This window comes from Oncorhynchus nerka, linkage group LG22 (assembly GCF_034236695.1).
Source record: "Oncorhynchus nerka isolate Pitt River linkage group LG22, Oner_Uvic_2.0, whole genome shotgun sequence".
Classification (NCBI taxonomy): Eukaryota; Metazoa; Chordata; class Actinopteri; order Salmoniformes; family Salmonidae; genus Oncorhynchus; species Oncorhynchus nerka.
The window spans coordinates 46,611,818-46,635,109 of NC_088417.1; the positions used below are offsets into that span (position 1 = coordinate 46,611,818).

The following is a 23,292-nucleotide window of genomic DNA, read 5'->3' on the forward strand; positions in this document are numbered from 1 at the left end:
TGCACTGTATGTGTTCCCCTTAATCCCCCCTTCCCTAATTAGGCCTTAGTGTTAGTTAAATACTCTTCAACCAGTGTAGATAAAGGAGAGAGGTTAAATAAGCATTTTTAAGCCTTGAGACAATTGAGACATGCATTGTGTATGTGTACCATTCAGAGGGTAAATGGGCAAGACAAAATATTTGAGTGCTTTTGAATACGGTATGTATGGTAGTAGGTGTAGGTTGTTTTTTTTAAATGTTTTTTTTTGACCAGCCCACCCAACAAAAATATGGTCCAACCCATCTGGCATTTGCCAGAATTGCCTGATGGCCAATCCTCCCATGCTTGAGAGATGTACATAGAGGAAAGCTCCCTCTCTCTGTATGGATGTGAGGTGCCAGCCAATTAACTTTCACTCAGCATCAAACAGATTCTCGGGTAATGAAATGAGAGACAGAGAGCAGATCGCAGTAGCCCCCACCTTCAACAACAGACAATTTCTTATTGAATTGAAATGAACATTAGACTCCTATTGTCACGCCCTGACCTTAGAGATCCTTTTTATGTCTCTATTTTGGTTTGGTCAGAGCGTGAGTTGGGGTGGGCATTCTATGTTTTCTATTTCTGTGTGGTTCTCAATCAGAGGCAGCTGTCTATCGTTGTTTCTGAGAAGCATACTTAGGTAGCCTTTTCCCACCTGTGTGGTGTGGGTAGTTTTCTGTTTTGTGTTTCTGAACCTGAATCATTTTTTAAATAAAAAATAACATGAACACTTACCACGCTGCGCTTTGGTCCTCACCTTCTCCATACGACGACTGTTACACCTATCTTAGACTGAACTGCTATTTTTTTCCCTCCCCACTCTCTCTTTCTCCCTCTCATTCATAGTTAGTAAAATAAGCAGAAATAATGATTTGTGAGTGTACATATACATTTATAGAGTCCTGCGGCCTGGTTGTATCTGTAAGAGAGAAACAGTGAGATCTGTAAAAGGTGGAGAGTCAATAGGCATTAGTTACTGTGTTTCCTAACCTCAGCGCCCCTTAGAGAGTTAGACAGAAGTCATAGAAGAGCCCTACAGCACTTTACATCAATTTAACCAGAGGAGATACATTTGTTATTTATGTCAACTTATCCCTTTCACCCAAACACTGCCACTGGAGACATGATTGTGCATATGTCTACCGTTGCCTGTGCGAAATTGCACTTTACGTCCATTTGAATCCCTGCCAAATGTATGTTCTATGCCTGTAGTAAGCTGCAAAGGTCTTGCATTCTACTTTCGCATTCCCCAATTGACACTTAAATGTATGAACTGTCACTTACCAAGCATTATCTTTGGTTGGAAAAATGAGCCCAAACGCATATAAAAGGAAAAGTGACAAGGAATGATGTGTTGGCATTTTTATAATTCAATTTATTACACATTGATAAAAATGTCAACATGACTTTTTTCCACTCTTTTATTTAAAGACTTATGCAGAGAATCAGATTCTACAGAGGGCCATATCGTAACAAAACCAAACATTTACAGAAGGTATACCTTTCCACCCAATCCAACAGAATACTACCCCATCTCCATCATCGTTTGGCTTGTAATCATACGTTATATACCACAAACACATATCAGTGAGTGTGGATGTGTTTTACCCCTCACCCATTATATATCTTCAACATTTGTGCTTTAAAAAAATGAGGTTTTATTTCTAAATTAATAGTTATTTTTTTATGCCTGAAAAATAAAAACACAAGAAAACAAAAAACTCCCACAAGTACCTAACATTGATCAAAGACCCAACTTTGAAAAGCAAGTACTGTCCAGAACAACAGTTCTAAATGGGGGATTACTTGGTCTCCAACATAGGGGATCGGTTTGCGATGCATTTATATACATGTTACAGCTGCTGTATGTGAAAGGAGAAGGGGTTGGAAGCTCATGTTTGCAAATGTGCCACAGATTCCACAGCCAGTGCTCTGGAACAGATACAATGCCTTCCTAAATGAGTATGAAAAAAATAACAACACTGGTGGAGGTCCACTTTCCACTCTGAATGGCAGGAAGTGTATTTTAGCTGAGGTTTTAATTAGCAAACAATATATAGAAACTCTTCTTTGATTTTGCTATCTTGAAAGCTAAAGGAAAAAGGAAAAACATTTATTTATCCACTTAGCAATTTATCATCACTGATTATTAGCAAATCCTCAAATATAATTATCCATGTGAACTTAATATACAGTACTTTTCTGGTTTTTCCATTGACTCCATTTATTGCCATAAAAAAAAGCCATCAAAGCCATCTCCCCATCAATAGATCGACCTGCACATCAAAAATAAAGAAGAGTAATTCACGATTACCCAGCAGAAATATGGTTAAAAGTCTAAGGATGCATGGTTGATTAAAGAGTTAAGCTTTTTACAAGACCTTGTTAATTTGAAAACACAGGGGTCGGGGGAAAGAGGCTAATTAACGTGTTTCAAAGCTGTCCTTGGATAGCACAAAGCTGACTACATGAATGTAAAGGACGCTTCTAATGTGAAAAATGCCTAACAATAGGTTGGTACAAACAATATTTATTATCTTGGGTAGTATTTTTCTATTAAATAGTCATATATGCATTATGTATATTATTTATCCTTTTTTCGTCATGATAGTAAACATCCATACAATAGGTTTAAATTGAAATATCTAAATATTTATATTTACACATTTCACACAGGACTTGTGTGCACTTTGCATACTGAAAGCCTTCTATCTCCAGCAACAGATCCTCTCACATCGGTCATAATGCAACCGACTCTCTCCTTCTCCCTCTGGGACGCTCTATAACCTTCTCACCCCTGTGCACTGATCTACAATACACACAAGTCAGTCTACACAGTCCAGAGATATCGTCACCACTGCACAATGTCCAGTACTACAATACCCATTTATTGTAAAAACACCACAACCCATGCCATACAATGCCCCCACTCTCAATTTGGATCATGGTTTTCTGAAAGCAAATTGGGTGCTGACGACTTGAAAACAAGAAAGACATGAAGCCCATGACCGTTATTCCAAAGAGTTTTTGGATACCGACGCTGCACATGGAACTATGATTACTGAGGTCAACATAAAGCTATGGATATCACCCCGGAGAATGCAGATCTTTTTTAAAAGCCCTTGCTAATCAATATTGCTACATTAACATAATTTGAGGACAATTAACTTCAACTTTCCACATCTGAGAAAACATCTCTTTAGTGTATGTTTGAATGTGAAAAAATAAAATCAATAAAAAGAAAGCAACAATATTTTTGGAACATGTTCGGTTTAGTACCCGTTGGGTCTCTCGGAGGAGGGATTGATATCATGCTACAAAAATATAGGTATTCGATACTATCATAGAACTACAAGACATTTCCTGTGTGTAGGACACAGCACTAGCCCATCACGTTTAATGCCTCTGTGTTCTCTCCCATCAACATCAAGCAGCAACAAATGCAGTCAAAAATGAACATTCCCCGAACGGCATGTGAGACTGAAGGCAGTGTAGCTGGTACTTTCTGAGTGTTGTCTAAAACATCGTCAACAGAAGATGGGAACCACGGCGCCTTCACAGGGTCACGGAAATAGAGCAGGATGTAAAACTTAGTGCCATGAATCAAGGGAGTAGCCAATCCCTAGTTAAACCCTGAAAATGTAAAAGGCACTGCTCTTCACTCTCAATGCATTTGCCACCGCCCGCCCGTTGCAATGCTTACTGCTGGCAGCCCTCTTAGAAACTAAACAATGCTGCTGACAGTCCTCTGGGCCCTGTAGAAATGACCCTCTAGGGGCTCTTCTATGCCATAGAAACCAGAAACCATAGTAAATAATAATAGTGTTTTTTAATTCTAAATATAAAATGCATTCCGACATTTAGATTTGACAGTTTTACATTCTTACTCATTTAGTAACCCGCCCCAGACTTTGACACATTGTTGTTGTTAGTGTGTACATAGCTATGGGATTTAGTTGAATAGATATGAACTTATATTTCAATTATAACCACTGGCAATGTTGACCAGCCATCGGTGGAACACTGACTTGGTAAGGAACTGTCACTTAGGAGTGAACCAGTGAATACTCTCTTCATACAAACTTTTTTTTAAATGTTTCATAAACAGTAAAAAAAAAAAAAAAATGTCCTCTGCCACATGTTGAATATTAATACCCTTTAGTTACACTTTTGCAAAAGCTTAAACGTAATATTGACATCTCTAACACTTGATACTATTTACAATAAAACGAAATAAATTGTATTCATAATGTTGCACATACATGACTGAATCGTTTCTATCCTCTTCTTAAACCCATGAATGAATGACATTGTTTCCACTGAGACATGTTTTATTGCTATTGCTGAACCCCTATCTTGATTCTTTCAACAAAGGAAATGAACAACCCCAAAACATCAACGACAGAGAATGGAAGAATATTTGACAGAGATTGCAGGTAGCATTTTGTCACTGATATCAAACAAACTAGGCCATCAGTTGATTGGTCTTTGAGAAGAAAAATTCCCAGTCCATGCAAAAAAACACAATTTTCTTTTACAGTGGCAATGATCTAATGCAAAACAACAACTGAACATATATATAAGATAGGGGAAAACTAAAACAAAGAATAGATCTTTATAAATTGTTGGGCTATGTGAATTTGTAGAATAGCATTCTCTTGCGTATATCATGTATTATTTATAGCATATTATCTTTAGTAGCATAATCTCTCCCTCCCAAAACAATTCCCATTATAGTCATCACATTGCTCTGATCCTAAAACCTTTTCTCTTTTTTACATGTTGAAGGTACAGTATGTGACATTGAAGCAATGTGGCGACTGGGAACTCAACCGGCTTTGGACACCATGTTTTCTGAAAATAAACATTCGGGAAAAAAGAGAAGGGAGGGGGATTGGGATTAGTGGGATCCCGGGGTCATCCCCTGTAACTTGGGCTTTTTATTCAAGTAAGTTGCCCAGTAGACCAGGTTAAAGGTTCCGAAGAGTAACGGGAAGGCTATTCTGGCGATCCTGTCGATCTTGCTGACGCTGTTGAAGGTCTTCTTGGCCTCTGGTGGCTTGGGCTTGGGCTCCTCCTTGGGCTCGGTGGGGGGAGGGGGGGCACTTTTGGCAATGGTGGCCAAACCAGGGTCCCTGGCAATGTTTGGAGCGAAGGCTGTGGCAGTGGCGGCGGTGTAGGCGGTGGTGTTGTTCTTCTTCAGGAGGGACTCCTTCTTCTTCTTTTGCTGCAAGTAGGGTAAACAAACAGTGCCTTGGATTATCTCACGAGAAACCAACCAACAAAGCACATTGACGAGCTAACAATTCAAACTGGGGACATCCTTTATAGATAAGTATTGATGTCTGATAAAAAAAAACATGGCAAAACAGTGTGTGATAATGGCAAGACATTGTGTAAGAGTTTGTCTAATATTTTGTCTCAATTTTGTTTAGGAGCAGGTAGAGACCACACAGTAATGTACTGTACGTCTAACTGCACCAGAAGACTGCAGGAACTCTAAACTATTCATGTTTTTGTCATGTCCCAAGAATCTCATTTGCATTGAGATGAGTTTGTGACATAAAACTAAACCCTCGCTTGCTGTGCTCCACCGATAATGTAGAAGTAACTGCTCTGGTTTTGGGTGGAATACCCCTGATGATTATGTTTGAGCTTTGCTATCTTAAAAGCTAGAATCCTTAATTGAAACAATAACAAAGCATTCTTCCTGCCCCTCTTTCACTAAAAAAGCTACGGGATGCGGCTGGTGAAATGTAACCACTCTCACATTCATAGACAGCTATTGATGCAAGGACTGACCATCCACGATATCAAATGTATACGTTTTAACGATGTCTGAGGCTATACAGTGTTTCTTTACATTTACGTTGTTAACAAACATCGGAGTAAAACAAGCAAGATATTTTAGGTTCTGATTGGTTGTACGGAAGTTGAACTAAGCTCATGAGGCTTTTATTCATTATATTCTTCAAGAATTAATGGATAACAACTAAGGATTCTAGGATTAATATATCACAACACATAATTTATGTGAGATAACACCACTAATACCTTCTCTGGAACCACACTTTTTCCGTCCCAGGCATAGCCCCTCTTTGTGAAATAGTTCACTGTAGCAAACTCAATGAGGGCAGAGAAGACAAAAGCATAGCAGACTGCAATGAACCAGTCCATGGCTGTGGCGTAGGCCACTTTTGGGAGAGAGTTCCTAGCGCTGATACTGAGGGTGGTCATGGTCAGCACAGTTGTCACTCCTGTAGGGACAGAGAGGGAAAATGAGTTACATTCTAGACGAGAATAGATAGACCATGTTCCTGCTGGTTTGGGTTTTACATTGTACGCTAAATAGGCATATTACGTCCTACAACTACACACTCTGTCCAACCTAGTCTAGGATGTGTGGCCATTTCCAAAATGGGGATGTTCTGGTGAGAGTAAAGCACACTGCTGTTGACATATGTAACTTTACGCATCTTGAATCAGTACCAACACAATTGGCCACTGGGTAAAATTGCTTAAATGGACAAAGCATAAGCTACCATTATGTTGGCAGCCTGAGCATAACATTTGATTGGCTGGTCGAAAAGCTTGCCAACTTCTCCAATAACCTCCCTGATTCCAGCTTCATGCATTACATGAACAATGAGACTGCAGCCCCAGAACAATAGGAATTATCACGTAATGCCGGTGGAGGCACATTTATTTTGGATAAAAGCACCAAAAGACATGCGTTTCATTTTAAGCCTGCATAATACCTGCACACAAAAAGGTTGTATCACTTTAAAAACAGAAAGGCGGAGGGTGTTAAGCCTACAGGATTATGCAAGGTTGTCGTTCTGTACTGTGGACGGGTTTTGTTAAAGCAGGGGGATCTGAGAAGAGAGTAGGGGGGGATCTGAGAAGAGAAGCAGGTCAGGGGATGTCTGTCGGTGCATTGCTCATCCACGCGGACTGCTGCAGATGTTTATACCACAAAACAACAACAGCCGAGCGGCTTAGACACAGAGATCTCGGCTGGGGCCAAAGAAGACAATTCAAGGGACAGAATGAGAGGCTGCTTATGAATTAGCCAATATAATATAGTATTCCTCCAACACCATAGTGTTACAATGCAATGGTACTGGGTGCACAGGTTTAGGGAACGGGCAATGCGCGCCTCGTCGTCATATGTTGATAGACTTGATAGACGTTGTCTCTCCCTGCTCTGCTCTGCTTGGAAGACTTAGTTCACTGAGACTGAAGTGGAAAGATGAGACACACATCAGAGAATCAGCCTGATGCTGTATAGACTGACAATTTGTGACTACTGCTTTTGGTCTGGACTTTGGTTGTGTGATGTGGTTTCTACACGACCATAAATTGCTACTGTGGAGCAATTTTCCCTCTAAAGCCACGTAGAGACAAGAGAAATTGAACTTTGCCAAGTTCGCCACATTAGATTGCACTATATAGATCAATGTTTTTTCTGTGATCGAATCAACATTATATCAGACCCTTTTCAATGCAACAAACCAAAACAAATGTAACTTTGCAAGATTGGGTCTGTGATTTTGCTGCAGGCAGAGCCAGAGCGCAACGGAGTAGAATGATTTTGGTGGGGGTAGCCCACAAGCGGTCTTTCAATCATCGAAGAGTGAATGCGCTTTTCAGTTCAGTTCAGATCAGATCACAGAGCCTTGTGTGTGCGCATTTGTTGATATTCTTTGCTAGTTAGCGAGTTATTAGGCCAGTTATAGATACAGTGCATTTGGAAACTATTCAGACCCCTTTACGTTTTCAATTTCTTTTATGTTACAGCCTTGTTCTAAAATTTATTAAATTGTGTTTTTTTCTCACACTACCCCATCATGACAAAGCAAAAACTGGATTTTAGACATTTTGGCAAAAGCATTAACAATGAAAAACTGTGAAGAAAAAAAACACTTACATAAGTATTCAGACCTTTTATTAAGTACTATGGCAGCAATTACAACCTCAAGTGTTATTGGGTATGACGCAACAAGCTTGGCATACCTGTATTTGGGGAGTTTCTCTCATTCTTCTCTGCAGATCTTCTCAAGCTCTGTCCAGTTGGATGGGGAGGGTCGCTGCACAGCTTTTTTCAGGTCTCCAGAGATGTTTGTTCGGGTTCAAGTCCAGGCTCTGGCTGGGCCACTCAAGGACATTCAGAGATTTGTCCCGAAGCCAATCCTGCGTTGTCTTGGCTGTGTGCTTAGGGTCATTGTCCTGTTGGAAGGTAAAACTTTGCTTCGTTCTGAGGTCCTGAGCGCTCTGGTGCAGGTTTTCACTAAGGATCTTTCTGTACTTTGCTCCGTTCATCTTTCCCTCAATCCTGATTAGTCTCCCAGTCCCTGCTGCTGAAAAACATCCCCACAGCATGATGTTGCCACCACTATGCTTCACCGTATTCGATGGTGCCAGGTTTCCTCCAGACGTGACCCAAGGCATTCAGGCCAAATAGTCCAATCTTGGTTTGATCAGAACAAATAATACTTTTTCTTATGGTCTGAGAGTTCTTTAGGTGCATTTTGGCAAACTCCAAACGGGCTGTCACGTTCTTTTTACTGAGGAGTGGCTTCCATCAGGCCACTCCACTATAAAGGCCTTAATTGTTGGAGTGCTGCAGAGATGGTTGTCCTTCTGGAAGGTTCTTCCATCTCCACAGAGGTACTCTGAAACTCCCTGACCAAGGCCCTTCTCCCCTGATTGCTCAGTTTGGCCGGGCGGCCAGCTCTAGAAAGAGTCTTGGTGGTTCCAAACTTCTTCCATTTAAGAATGATGGAGGCCACTGTGGTCTTGGGAACCTTCAATGCTGCAGAAATGTTTTGGTAGCCGTCCCCAGATCTGTTTCCCTTGACACAATTCTGTCTCAGAGCTCTACGGATAATTCCTTCAACCTAATAGCTTGGTTTTTGCTCTGATATGCAATGTCAACTGTGGGACCTTATATAGACAGGTGCATGCCTTTTGAATTTACCACAGGTGGACACCAAACAAGTTGTAGAAACATCTCAAGGATGATCAATGGAAACAAGATGCACCTAAGCTCAATTTTGAGTCTCATAGCAAAGGTTCTGAATACTTTTATTTTTATTAAATGTGCAACATGTCTATAAACCTGTATTTGATTCGTCATTATGGGGTATTGTGTGTAGATTGATGAGAAAAAAAGATGTATAATCCATTTCTGAATAAGGCTGTAACGTAACAAAATGTGGAAAAAGTCACAGGGTCTGAATAGTTTCCAAATGCACTGTAAGTGTAGATCAGTAATGGGGAGTTACTGCTTTCTACAAGAGTATAAAACATGTAGGCCACATTGCAGTCAGGTAAAAAGCTTATGTCTTAATTAAAGATGGAGTGTTGTATTTTAAGACAGGCTTGAATATATGCAAATAAGTCAATAGGCAGAGAGGTATCCTACATTGTCACATTATGTGTATGGTAATAACAATTGTTTTTCTTTTGTAAAATGGTTTCTTGCATCATACAAAACAATGCAATGCAATTTAAAGTCACATATTTAGCCCATGTTGTTACAGACCAAGAATTTTTTTTTTTTTACTATTGTCAAGCCCTTCATAATGTAATTTAAAAAAAAAATGTAATGTAAGCCTGCATTGAACACCACATACAGTATAGGCTACTGTCAGCTAAATCATATAAATCAAAATCTATTTCCATGTGAAAATGTTCAGGGATTTGTTTATTGTCATGCCTGCTCCCACTCTCCTTCCCTGGCGCTCGAGGTCACCAGACTGCCCTGCATTACACACTCCTGCCACCATCCTTACGCACCTGCTCCCCTCATGAAGCACATCAGCGTTTCATTACATTCACCTGGACTCACTCACCTGTGTTTATTTCCTCCCCTATATCTGCCTGTTCCTGAGAAGGTCCCCCGCTTCAGCATTAAAGTTCGTATGTCTTTGTATTACTCGGTTCTGACACTGTTCCTGTCCTGTTCCATGTCAGTGCTAAATTACATGTTCAACTCTCTGTACCTGCTTCTCATCTCCAGCGTCAGTTCTTAAACTTAGTTGGTTTGTTCATAGGCCTACATTATGCTCAAATAGCCACAATATTCTATTGGCTACTGTCTAAAACTGTAAGTGCACAGCCTCAGTGTTCCCTGTAAAAGCGCAACGGAAGATGCACAACATTTTCACAATGTTCGAGTTTCCGCTCACAAAACCAAAAATTTGCTCAGTGCCCAAAACAAATTCAGGGAACATTACTGGGGAGTCCAGATTATTCTTATTAATTCTATTCCTTTTCCATTTATTTTGGAGAATAGAAGAAATGAAAATAAAATGTATTCTTTAAAGCTAAACTATCCATTTGAACCAACTTCCCTGGTTTTAAACGGCCTATGTGGCATTGATATGAGTCAGAAACAGAAATTATTTTGTCAAAATTGACTACAAAGAGTAAATGTGACTGACCGGCTCAATTTGGTCTTATGTAGCAAAACATGTTTTTTACATTGGATAAAAGTAGAGACTCATAGCTAGACAATTGTATATCACACATTACAGTTGAGGAACAATGGGAAAGTAATTCTGCTTTGAAAGTTGATAAACTTGTAATCTCACTTTTGAGAAAATGGCCCTGAATGTTTTGGTACACCTACTGGAGAGCTCCACCCATTCAGCATCGTTCATTCCCTCTTATTAAGCTTTAGCCCCACCCATTTCTTTACAGATTCACATGTGAGGCCATGTACTAAACAAACAAAAATGTCAAGACTAAAGGCTGGTTTATACTATGGGTGTGTTCGCAAATTTAATTCGGAGTGCCTGTGTGCTCTGGGCATTCGTAAACTCAGAGCGTTGTCAAATTGTCCGTTCATAACTGAACGCTCTGGCCGAGGAGTAGGGTTGACACGAGCGTTCTGACTTAACAACAACAGTCAAGCACCCAAGAAAACTGGCTAACATTGGCTAGCTTGCTAGCTACTTCCAGACACAAATGAGAGAACAGCTCACTCTGACCGTTTTGTTTTAGAGCTGGTTAGGCTTTTATGTTATCCAGAGCGTTGGTGACTGCAACTGTGCTACTGGCAACAATTTAGTTCGCTTTTTTGCCTACGTTTACTGACACCGGCCATATTCAACAGGTGTTGAGCGTCTGTAACTTCATCAGTAATTCTGCACTCTGGCACCTTCAGACGAGAGTGCTCTGAAATCAGAGTAGATAGCAAGAGCGAATTTACCAGCTACATCTATGGACAGTTGTCACAGAGACATCATGAACATTCTATTGAAATGGTTACTTGCATCGTGCAGTCTTTTGTTTAGACATTGTAGCTAGCTAGCTAAACAATGAACTATAATCCCAACTCATAACGTTATTACCCTGCATGAATCTGCAGGTAACTAACCAACCAGGTTCAATGTCAGCTAGCTAACATTAGTCTGTAACTGGCAATGCAAATGGCTCTGAGATACTAATAATATTACTTCAATGATCATACACAAAATGTTAGCTAGCGAGCCAGCCAGCTAATGTTAGCTAGCTAGCTAACAGTACACTTTAACTTTAAATGAAAACAACTTTCTGACAAAATTAGAAACGTGTAATATCTGAAAATATAGTTAGCTAGACTATCTTACCCATATACATGGATGGACGCTTCACATTCTCTGTCACGGATGCCATGGTTGCCCTTAGTTTGAAGATGTAATCCGGAGACAGGTGTTTTATATAACAGCGTTCTGTGTGTTCTCTGGTCGACTCCGTCTGCATATTTGCAATCAAACGCCAGAATTTTCTCCATCTTCTTAAAAATCATACTCTAATTCCACTGTTTTCAAAAGCAACACTTATGCAGTTCTGCTACGTGATGTGTTAGAAAGGATAAGCTACACATACTGACCAGCTCATGTTATAGACATAACCATGCTACATGGCAGATCAATCCGAACTCATCTCTCGGCACGTCAGCCCACTCATAGCAGCCAGAACCTGGGGCGGCAGGGTAGCCTAGTGGTTAGAGCGTTGGACTAGTAACCGAAAGGTCGCAAGTTCAAATCCCCGAGCTGACAAGGTACAAATCTGTCATTCTGCCCCTGAACAGGCAGTTAACCCACTGTTCCAAGGCCGTCATTGAAAATAAGAATTTGTTCTTAACTGACTTGCCTAGTTAAATAAAGGTAAAATAAAAAATAAAAAACCTCCAGACAGTGAGACAGACCTGTCCATTACATAGCGCCTCTGTCTTGTTTACAAGTTTGGGGTCTGTCACTTAGAAAAGCAATTTTTTTGTCCATTAAAATAACATCAAATTGATCAGAAATACAGTTTAGACATTGTTAATGTGGTAAATGACTATTGTAGCTGGAAATGGCAGATTTTTTAATGGAATATCTACATAGGCGTACAGTCCATTATCAGCAACCATCACTCCTGTGTTCCAATGGCACGTTGTGTTAGCTAATCCAAGTTTAGCATTTTAAAAGGCTAATTGATCATTAGAAAACCTTTTGCAATTATGTTTCTCAAACTAGACACTCTAATGTACCTAATCTCTTGCTCAGTTGTGCACCAGGGCCTCCAACTCTTCTTTCTATTCTGGTTAGAGCCAGTTTGCGCTGTTCTGTGAAGGGTAGTACACAGCCTTGTACGAGATCTTCAGTTTCAATTTCTCGCATGGAATAGCCTTCATTTCTCAGAACAAATATAGACTGACGAGTTTCAGAAGAAAGAGCTTTGTTTCTGGTCATTTTGAGCCTGTAATCGAACCCACAAATGCTGATGCTCCAGATACTCAACTAGCCTAAAGAAGGCCAGTTTAATTGCTTCTTTAATCTGTACAAAAGTTGTCAGCTGTGCTAATATAATTGCAAAAGTGTTTTCTAATGATCAATTAGCCTTTTAAAATGCTAAACTTGGATTAGCTAACACAACGTGCCATTGTAACACAGGAGTGAGGGTTGCTGACAATGGGCCTCTGTACGCCTATGTAGATATTCCATAAAGAATCTGCCGTTTCCAGCTACAATAGTCATTTACAACATTAACAATGTCTACACTGTATTTCTGATCAATTTGATGTTATTTTAATGGACACCAAATTGGCTTTTCTTCCAAAAACAAGAATATTTCTAAGTGACCCCAAACTTTTGAACGGTAGTGTAAGTCAACACATCGACAGTGTTATGTTGAAATATCCCTTGGCCCTAAGACCTTTATGGAGTGGCTACTTGCTGATATGTTTGATAGTGTCAATTACTTGAGAATGGAGATGATCAGAACGCACTTGTATCCCAACTGCAACTTGTCAATATTTCAAAACCCATTTGCGAGCATCTTGTGTCGCCCCACGACTTGTTTTGTAAAATGATTCCCTATGAAACACTTCGAAACAGATGCCCACTCTGGTAATAGATAGTGAGAAAGTTATAAAAAAAACAAAATGGCACCGAAACACACACGTCGCCACTCACCAGTGACCTGATTGTGGCCTGGCTGCTCAATGTGCCTGCTAGCTAATAACATGACTTTCTAGCATCATTGAACAAGTTTAAACTTAGCTCACTAGCAAGTGATTTTTTTGGCACTGATAAACAGCATGTAGCTTGTACTTTATTTACGATAGTTTACCAGCTTGCAAATCAGTCAGCATCACTGTGTAGCATGCATACAACTCCATTCGGTGCACAGTAAGTAATGCTCAACTTGGCTCACTAGTACTATATAGTATCACACTCAAATACAGATAACTGCAGCGCCATCTATTTTCTTGGCGACATCTCGTAACATCTTCCTTTGCGCAACACATGCAGATAACTCCTCCTCGACTCATGAACAGGAGAACTGGGTTAGACTCTTGCCAGTGACAACATTACACTGTTAACCAAAACATATATCTGTGTTCTTATTCAAGTACCTTCAATAAGCATGAACTTTAAAGTCAAGAAGCAGACTACCCGTTTTCCTCTTACAAATATAAATGCAAAAAAATATATATATAACCTTTTAGATGAAACAACATATTCTTTGGAGTATCTCACAGGTGGCCTGATATTTGCCTTGGTTCTGGTGTGTCTCAGAGTTATATTTTGAGGAGGTGGGGCTGCTTCCATATCAGCAGCCTGTTGTTTACCACCAGCTTGAATGGCGGGTTGGTCCCATGGTCCCCAATCATCCTCATCCATATTTGTTTGATGGTCGTTCGGGGGGATCCTGAGTTGTTCAGTCACTGGCCAAATGTCTTTTCTGTTTCCCCCATATTGTTTACCATTCACTATTACTACATATGACCGGTCCCTGAGTTGATCAGTGCATATGCCCAGCGTCCAAGTGCTGGCTGAGCTGTTTGGGTGGAGAAGAATCCTTACTGTTTGTCCTTGGACGATGTTGCGCATGTCACAGGCATGTGTGTCATGGTGGTGTTTTGCTGTCAGCCCTTTTTGTAGTTTTCTTGGAATTCCATTTTGTACCACTTGGGGTTTGAGAAGTTTTGTCATGGTGGGTAGGATCGTGCGTGTGCATTTGGACATGAGTAGCTGTACCTGTGAAGTCTCTCTATTGGAGTATTCCGCCATCGCAGCCTTTCATAGGAGCGTTTTAGCCATTTTCACAGCTGATTATGCTTTTCCATTGCTTTGACTGTGATACGGTGATGACGTCACATGTTTCAAGTCCCACTCATCAGCAAATGCCCCCAACCCCCTTCTCATTCTGTGTGGACAATGCCATGTCTGGTGTGGTGTCCGTCAGCTCATCGAGCTCCCAGTAGTCCAAGTAATAATCGACCATGATGAGGTAGTTGCTTTTGTTGACTGTGAGTAAGTCCATCCCGATCTTGGACCATGGGAGGGATTTGGTGGAGGATGAGGGTCTCCTTTTTTTGTCTCTTCTGGATGGAGTTGCAGGTTGCACATTTGCTCATAAAGATCTACACCCTCTGTCATCCTTTGTCAGAAAACAGCATCACATCCCTTTCTGAGACTGGCCAACTATGCTTCAGTGGCCAGAGTGTATTTTGTGTAGAAAGTTAGCTCGTAACATGTCAGGAATGAATATCACTCCATTTTCTGTGGTGAGCTCCTCTTTGTACGTCCACTGTCTTAGTTGAGATGTTGACATCACTGGTGTGATCCACCTGTTCCAGGTCAGTTGTGGCTAGACCCATAGCGTAGACCATGGCTGGTGTTTGTATTTGTCTGTGCTCTGTGGTTGATTGAGCTGTTCTGGAAAGGAAGTCAACTACATGTAGTTCTTTGCCTTGTTTGTATTGCACGTGGAGTTGGTATATTTGTAGCCATAGCAACATTCTCTGCAGTTGCTTGGGTGCTGTGAGTAATAATTTCTTGAAGATCGTCTCAAGCGGTTTGTGGATGCTGTGTATTGTGATGAACTCTCTGCAGTGCAGATACTGGTCAAACTGCAAAAACAATGGAGAGACATTATTTCTGTCTGAGTCAATGTTCTGGAGGAAAATTCAACAGGTTGTCCTTTCTGTAGGCATCACACTGCAGTGTGACTTCATCATTCAGGTTGTAGTCTTTGAGCACTGGATGTTGTGTGACTAACTGATTGATAGTCTCAACTGCTGCGTCATGCTGTGGTAGCCATGTCCATTCAATGTCCTTGTCAGTCAGTCTTCTGAGCAGCTCACACACATCAGATAGGTGGGGCATGAATTTTGCAAGATAGTTCACAAACCCCAACAGCCGCTGTAGTGACTTGACGTCAGTCATTGTACCCATGTTCTGAATGGCTGTTATTTTCTCTGGGTCAGGGCGAAGACCCTCTGTGGTGAGAAGATGACCCATGTATGTCACACTAGGTAGCTTTAACAATAATGTATTTTTGTTCAGCTTCAGGTTGACATCTCTTACTCTGCAGGAGAGCTGTAAGGTTTCTGTCATGATCTGCAATCGCCTCTTCCTGTCACCACATCCATAGAGTAGAATGTCATCTGCGATCACGCTCACTCCTTTTAGTCTCTCTAGTACTTCACACTGCCTGCGCTGGTATTCTTCATCTGCTGACTTGCTTCCAAATGGCATTCTCAGCCATCTATACCTGCCTACAGGTGTCCAGAAGGTTGTTAGATCGCTGCTCACTTCATCAACTTTGACTTGCCAATATCCATCTTGGCATCGAGTACTGAGAATACCTTTGTGTTGCATATCTCTGGTAAAATCTCTTCTGTTGTGGACATCTGGAAGTGAGATCTCAGTAAGGCTTTGTTGAGTGCACTGGGGTTCATACATATACATAGTTTATCAGGTTTCTCAATGACAACCATGTTACTGACCCACGGTGTTGGCTCTGTGAATTTTGTGATGATGTCTGCATTGTCCGTTGAATGTATGGCCTTTGTGATCCTTTCCTTCAGTGGAATAGGTATCCATCTTGGTTGCTGCTGCACATGCCGGGCTGCATTGTCGACCTCAAGGTGTAGCTCTCCAGGAAGGCAGCCAAGCCCATCGAACACGTTCTTGTACTTGGAGATGATCTGCTCAGTTGTCATGATGACCTCAGTGGATGTGGTGCTCGGGGTGTCGACGTAATGTAACACATGGCTGTGGTTCAAATGTAGTAGACTGAGTCTTTCACACGTGTCAGCTGACAGCAGAGGAAGCTGGGATGTCTCCATGACCTGAAATTTGATATGAAACGATTTTCCATCATGATCTGCTTTGAGATTGCATTCTCCTGTTGGCTTTATCAGTGTGCCATCATATAGCGCTTGAGTGTAGCCTTGCTACTCTAGGTGGGAGAACTGGATTGGCATCTTGTATGATTCGCTGTAGGTCCCCATAGCTTATGACATCCACTGTTGATCCTGTGTCTAGTTGACATTTAATTGTATGGCTGAGGTCATATGTCAATGGCTCATCACTTAGTGGAGATGGCTTAAAACCTGTTTGGGATAGGGGGTGGTATTTTCACGTCCGGATGAAAAGCGTGCCCAAAGTAAACTGCCTGCTACTCAGGCCCAGAAGCTAGGATTTGGATAAAAAACACTCTAAGTTTCTAAAACTGTTATCTTTATGTCTGTGAGTATAACATAACTTATTTGACAGGCGAAACCCCGAGGACAAACCATCCAGGAAATGTGTTTTTTTAGTTGACTGTGTTTTCAATGATATTCTATGGGAATCTAGATTTCTGAGGCATCTGGTTGCAGTTCCTAGGGTTTCCACTAGATGTCAACAGTCTTTAGAAATTGGTTGATGTTTTTCTTTTGAGAAATGAAGAATTATGGCTGTTCAGACTGAGTGTCGAGTCTAGTGTACTGTTGTGTTTGGGGCGCTCCACTTTCATTTAATCCGCTATTGAATACAGTTTATTCCATCTTTTAAATTTGATTGATTATTTATGTTTTAAAATACCTAAAGTTGGATTAGGAAAGTTGTTTGAAATGTTTGGACCAAGATTATAGGTAATTTATTAGATAATGTGTAGTCATGTTGGGCGAGTTGGAACCTATGTTGTTCTGAATCAAACGCGCCAAATATATTGACATTTTGGGGATATAACGACGGAATTAATCGAACAAAAGGACCATTTGTGATGTATATGGGACATATTGGAGTGCCAACAGAAGAAGATCTTCAAAGGTAAGGCATGAATTATATTGTTATTTCTGAGTTTTGTGTTGCTTCTGGTGGGTTGAAATATGATTGTCATGTGTTTGTTTGATGGGGTGCTGTCCTCAGATAATCGCATGGTTTGCTTTCGCCGTAAAGCCTTTTTGAAATCTGACATGGTGGCTGGATTAACAAGAAGTTAAGCTGTATTTTGGTGTATGCACTTGTGATTGTATGAAAGTTAAATATTTTTAATAATTTATTTTGAATTTCGCGCTCTGCAATTTCACCGGATGTTGTCGAAACGTTCCGCCAGTGGAACCCCTAGCCGTGAAAGGTTTTAAGGTTAATTAACTTTTTTTTTTGTCTCGTCTTCCACAGAATTTACCTGTGAGATGTACCACATTGCATGTTGTTTGGCCATCTGACTCATTATCTTCCTCTAATAGATTCAGTTGAGGTTTGTGCTGTTTACAAACTCTGGCAAAATGGTTTTGTTTGCCACATGCTTTACAGGTGACACCATATGCTGGGCATTTGGCTTTGGATGAACTGAACAACAGTAATGACAGGGTAAGTCATTTGCATTCTATGTTTGTTATTATCCCCTGTAAACTCTGTCTGTTTACAACCATATGTTTGCCGTTTTGATTCTGAATGTCGCTCCCGGGAGGTATAATGTACTTGGGTTCAATTTTCCTGATTTCCATTTGTGCTTGTTCACTTGAACAACGCATGTCAATGGGTTCTTTGAGCATGTGCACTCACGCAGCTATATCTTTAGTGACTATGATAAGCCTGTCACAGACTACTTCCTCTCGTAATACGCCAAATTCACGTGTCTGCCAGCTTCCTCAGATTTGCAATGCACTGCTCTGATGTTTCACATTGACTTTGTTGACAAGCATTAAATATGTAACTCTCGTAGATCACGTTCCTGGATGACTCCAAGTGTTTCTGTAGTGCTTCTATATTTTTTTACAGTCAGTTCTCTCTACTTCAGGCACATGAAGATGCCTCTGTAAAGAGATTACGTTATTTTCCCATCACGGTTAGCAGAGTTGCTATGCGTACTTTTGCTTCCTTTTCATCCAGACCGGTAGCTATCTCATTGTGCTATAACAAATGTCCAGTTGTTGTATGTATCGCCCTTTATGTCCATAGGCTCACGTACTGAAATTACCGGGTAAGTCATTGTTGTCGTTATTCAAATGTTTTGATGCTGGTTAGCTAGTTTGGACGTCCCGTCCTACTATGTGTTTATCCCTGATTAGTCAAGGATATACAGTACCTATTTGGTTCTGAATTCTGACACCATGTTTTGTATGGCTTTGATTCCATACAAAAGCAAGGTAATGTTGATATGTCTACTTCAGCCTCACTGTGTAGCACGCATGCAGCTCCATTCAGTGCATAGTAAGTAATGCCTAACTTGGCTCACAGCGACTAAGACCTCTGCAAAAAAACTTGTAAATGAATAACAAGATTTCTTGATTTATCTTAGATTAATTCTGACTATTTTATTTGATTTATCTTAGATTAATTCTGACTATTTTATTTTGAGGAAGTGGCTATGTTGTTGCTACGGTAACCAATGTTTTATCTAAACTGTGCGCGTGCCGCCCCGAGACTGCCACGCAGCTCCCTTGGACTGCTATGCATAAATGTCAGACCACAGAGAGAAGCACAAGATTGAACTTCACTCAACTTTCTAGAGCAGTGGTCACCAGCCGGAAGTAGTCGATCTCTAAGGCATTCCTAGTCGATTGCCAAACATTTCTGTTAAAAAAAACGATAAAGCCTTTTGTGTCCCTATTTTTATTTCTTTGGTCTCGGGCTGTTGGTGCGTCCGATTCAGCTGCCCTGCATGCCGGGCAGGCAAACTGTTAACATTTTGAACCATTTCATGTGTCTGAAGGTACAAGATCGGATGCCTCAGATGACCATGTCTGCAGTAAATAGCAGGCATAAAAGAAAGCTACAGCAAAATTGATACTGTGAGATTTCAAAATGTTTAAAACCATTACTAGAGAGAGACTGTCAACGAACACAGTGAAGCGTTGCTGTATTTATGATTGAGTTCATGTTTAAATTCATACTCAGCACTGTCAACACTTTTATAAGCCATAAAATGCACATTCTTCCTATTTCCACTACAATAAGCAGTGCAGCAGTAATGAATGTTTAGGAAAGTTTATCTATAGGCTTGTGTTGTTGATATTATTAGCGGCTTGGGTCTTTTTTAATATCGAGGAATATTTCACTTTCTCTGTTCATAGGAGTAACAACATGAATTTGTGCATGAGGCTGACATAATCTGGTGCGACTCGAGTTTCTCCATCCGCTGGAAGAGACGGTGTCCCTTTTTGGTCCGTGTCAGTGGAGGAAAGGGAGAGCGGAGGGATGTTGAGAGGTGGACCCTCAGTCTGCTGCTCTCTCCCTCCACTGAGACTGACCATCAGATGCAGGCACCATCAGCCCAGTAAAATAAAAAAGCTCATTATTTAAATGTATGCTAACTCAGCAAATGCTCACTCAGCATTTTGAATCAAAGTGATCTTGACTCAGAAAAGGTTGGTGACCACTGTTCTAAAGTTTTCCCTGTTAACACCATTAACATTTCCCTTTACTGTGGCAATTGCGATTGAATCAAGGCAATATTAGCCACTTTCAATGCATCATACCGAAACAAAACTAACTATGCAAGAGATTTTGTTGTAGGCAGAACGCATCGGAGTAGGATTCTATTGCATTGACACGCACTACTCAGCCCGTACTCTACACAGACCAGTGCGGCATAAACAACCAGAGCTGCAGTAAGCTTATATGCAAATAGACCATTTCCATTTATGGATCTGTGCCATTACTTTGAACTGGAGTGTGTTTAAAGCATGAGCGGTCATAAGTAGATGCGCATGTTTTTGAGACCAAAGCGAGAGCTACATGTAGCCACGTGTGCAATTCTTTTCAAATCCTTTACTAGTTAGTGAGATATTAGCCCAGTTATAGATCATTTGTAGTCAGCAATAGGGGAGTGATTGGTTCCTACAAGAGCACAAAATGTGTACATTTCTAGACATCTTTGAAAAGTGAGTCAGGTAAAGACCTTTTATTTTTGTCTTAAAGGGGCAGTGTTATATTTACAGACAGGCTTAAATAAGATAAGTACTGTAGCATAATTGATTCTCAGTAAGAATGGTATGGAAATAATAATGCATTTGATTTTGTAAAGTGGTTTCTTGCATCAAACAACACAACAACATTTTCAGTCACCTTCTTGTCTGAAGGACAAGTGGATAAATAGGTTAATGTCAAGCCCTGCATATTGTTTTCAAAAGTCTCATGGAATGTAGGCCTACATTGAACACCACACATTGGCTGCTACTGTACGCTGAATGGTAGAACAGCTATTTTCATGTTCAAATGTTATGGGATGCATTTTCTCCATTGTTTTTGTTGGTAGGCCACTCTGGTAGGCCAACATTATGATAAAATAGCCACAGTAGCCTACTTGACCACTGTTAAAACTGTAACTTAAGGCGGGTACAGCCTCAGTGTTCAGAGTAAATGTGTGCTGGAAGATGCACAGAATTTTCACAACGTTCAAGGTTATGCTCAGCAGAACTGTCATTTGCTCAGAGACAACATTTTTTTCTGAGGGAACGTTGACGGTGACCCAGGAGGGACAAATCTGCCAGGGTACGATATGCCAACATAACACCCACATCAAACCACACCGCCAAGACATCTCTCGTTTAGCTTAAGCATTTCTTTATGAGAAATCTTCAAAACGAGGCCAAATCACGAAGTACAGTCGCCCTTTAAACCTACCTAAGGAATTATTGTAGACTTCGCAGTCTTTTGAGTGAAGTCTTTTGAAAATAATTATATCTGGTGGTGTGGGGCCTTCTGACATATATTTACCACTAATGACCTTTCCTTGTTACATTAATCTAATTTTTAAATCACAAATCAGACAGAACTCATGCAATCTTAAAGCTATGAAAGCAACTAAGTGAAGCGATTCACTTTCTCCTCCGAGCTCTGAATGTCATTGTTGGCCACCAGAATGAACAGTTCTCTGTTGTTCCCATGATGTTTTTGATGATTCACAGTCCGTCACAACTCCTACACCCTATTCACACACATTAAATGCTGAGACCCTAGTGTTACAAAGAGATCATAATAATGCAATCACGTCAACGACAAATACAAATGGTAAAAATAAAAAATAAAAAAAATGTCCCGAAAACATGCATGCTCAAACCTCTCCACTCCATTTTAGAGGGAACAATACATTTTGCAGATAGGTATAAATGGAAAAGGGAAGAGATACCTAGTCAACTGAAATGTGTCTTCCGCATTTAACCCAACCCCTCTGAATCCGAGGTGCGTATAGGGTCAAGCCATGTTGCCATTTCTACTATACCAAAGTACCATGACAGCGGTGTAATTTCTTTGAAAGGCCTTACTACCATCAATATTTATTTACACAATCTTGACAATGAAGCAGTCCTCAGACACTTTCCTTTATTTTAGGGTGTCAAATCAGCTCCATCTTCTATTACTGTCATAAATTGGCGACGTCAAAGGCTCAGACTGTTCGTCGTCTGGCTAGATAGGGCGTTTACAGTAGAAACATCTAGGTAGTGTGAAACGCAGCAGCGCTGACTTCACGTGATCCACCCCACGGCTCAGTCTGCTCATCACTGGCTGGGTTTCCATGCTAGGAGATTTGCCGGGGGTGATTACAAGTTGAGGTCCCCTACATGCCATCCTTTTGTTAGAAGTTCAGCTAGGATCCATAGCCTGCAGGAAAACGCATCACAACTGCATCTCGACGTGCCTTAAGAAGGTTCACGGGGGTTGGTTGGTGGTTGGATGGAAGTACGTTTGGGCAGCTGCCTCCCTCCCTTCCTTCCTTCCTTCCTTCCTTCCTTCCTTCCTTCCTTCCTTCCTTCCTTCCCCACCACACTCTTCTCCAAAGTATCCTGAAGGATCCACTAACATACATAAAGACAGCAAGCTGTGTTGCCATGGAAACATTGCACTGGCTCTAATGTTGTTTCACGTCGTATTTGTTTTTTTTTAACCACAAGTGTTATAATCCCAAATGACGTGTGGAATGAAATCAAAGTCATGTGGTAGGCACGGTAGCATTTGCTTATAGAATAGAGAGTGACACGGTTAGGTATTTCTATTTGTTTTTAACTTCAAATAACTGCAGCGAGGGATTCATTAAAACATGATTTTGACGCTCGTCTTAAATGACTGTATTGACAAGTTGGACTAATAGACTGCGTGTGGCGGGTGAGTTTGAAGGCCCTTAATGAACAGAGAAAACCATCCGGAAAGTTCTGGTGGAGTGGAGTGATGGCGGTATAAGTCAATTGTTGGGAACCCTTCCGCTCAATTGAGCTCTGTGTGCCGAAGCAACTGACACTTGATTTAGATAACATACATCTTTTAACAAGGTTTGCCTCGCACACAGACGGCAGGTAGCAGGGAGGAACATTTTGTAGATAAAGGGTGATAGTGTTGAAAGGTACACTGCAAAAAAAATGAAATTCAACATTTCAGGTAATGAATGGCAAGGTGGGGCAATGAGACTGTCACACTTTGCTGACTTAGATAGAGAGAGCACTGTAACAAGGAAATCATGGAAAAAAATCTGAACCAATAAATCAAGTACATCAAATGAAATCTTAAATTAAACT

The 23,292-nt window shown here is 40.7% G+C and overlaps 1 protein-coding gene across 4 annotated transcripts in view; it reads right to left on the reverse strand.

Moving 5' to 3' along the window:
- Positions 1-1,373: 1,373 nt before the first annotated feature.
- Positions 1,374-23,292, reverse strand: part of LOC115105261 (gamma-aminobutyric acid receptor subunit alpha-1-like) — a 35,756-nt gene continuing 13,837 nt past the window's right edge. For all 4 annotated transcript variants that reach the window (XM_029627062.2, XM_029627060.2, XM_029627059.2 and 1 more), the window contains exons 9-10: positions 6,078-6,280; positions 1,374-5,250 (exon numbers count right to left, since the gene is read on the reverse strand). In XM_029627062.2, coding sequence (XP_029482922.1) covers positions 4,924-5,250; positions 6,078-6,280 — 530 coding nt within the window. In that variant the 3' untranslated portion in view covers positions 1,374-4,923. The remainder of the gene's footprint in view (positions 5,251-6,077; positions 6,281-23,292) is intronic.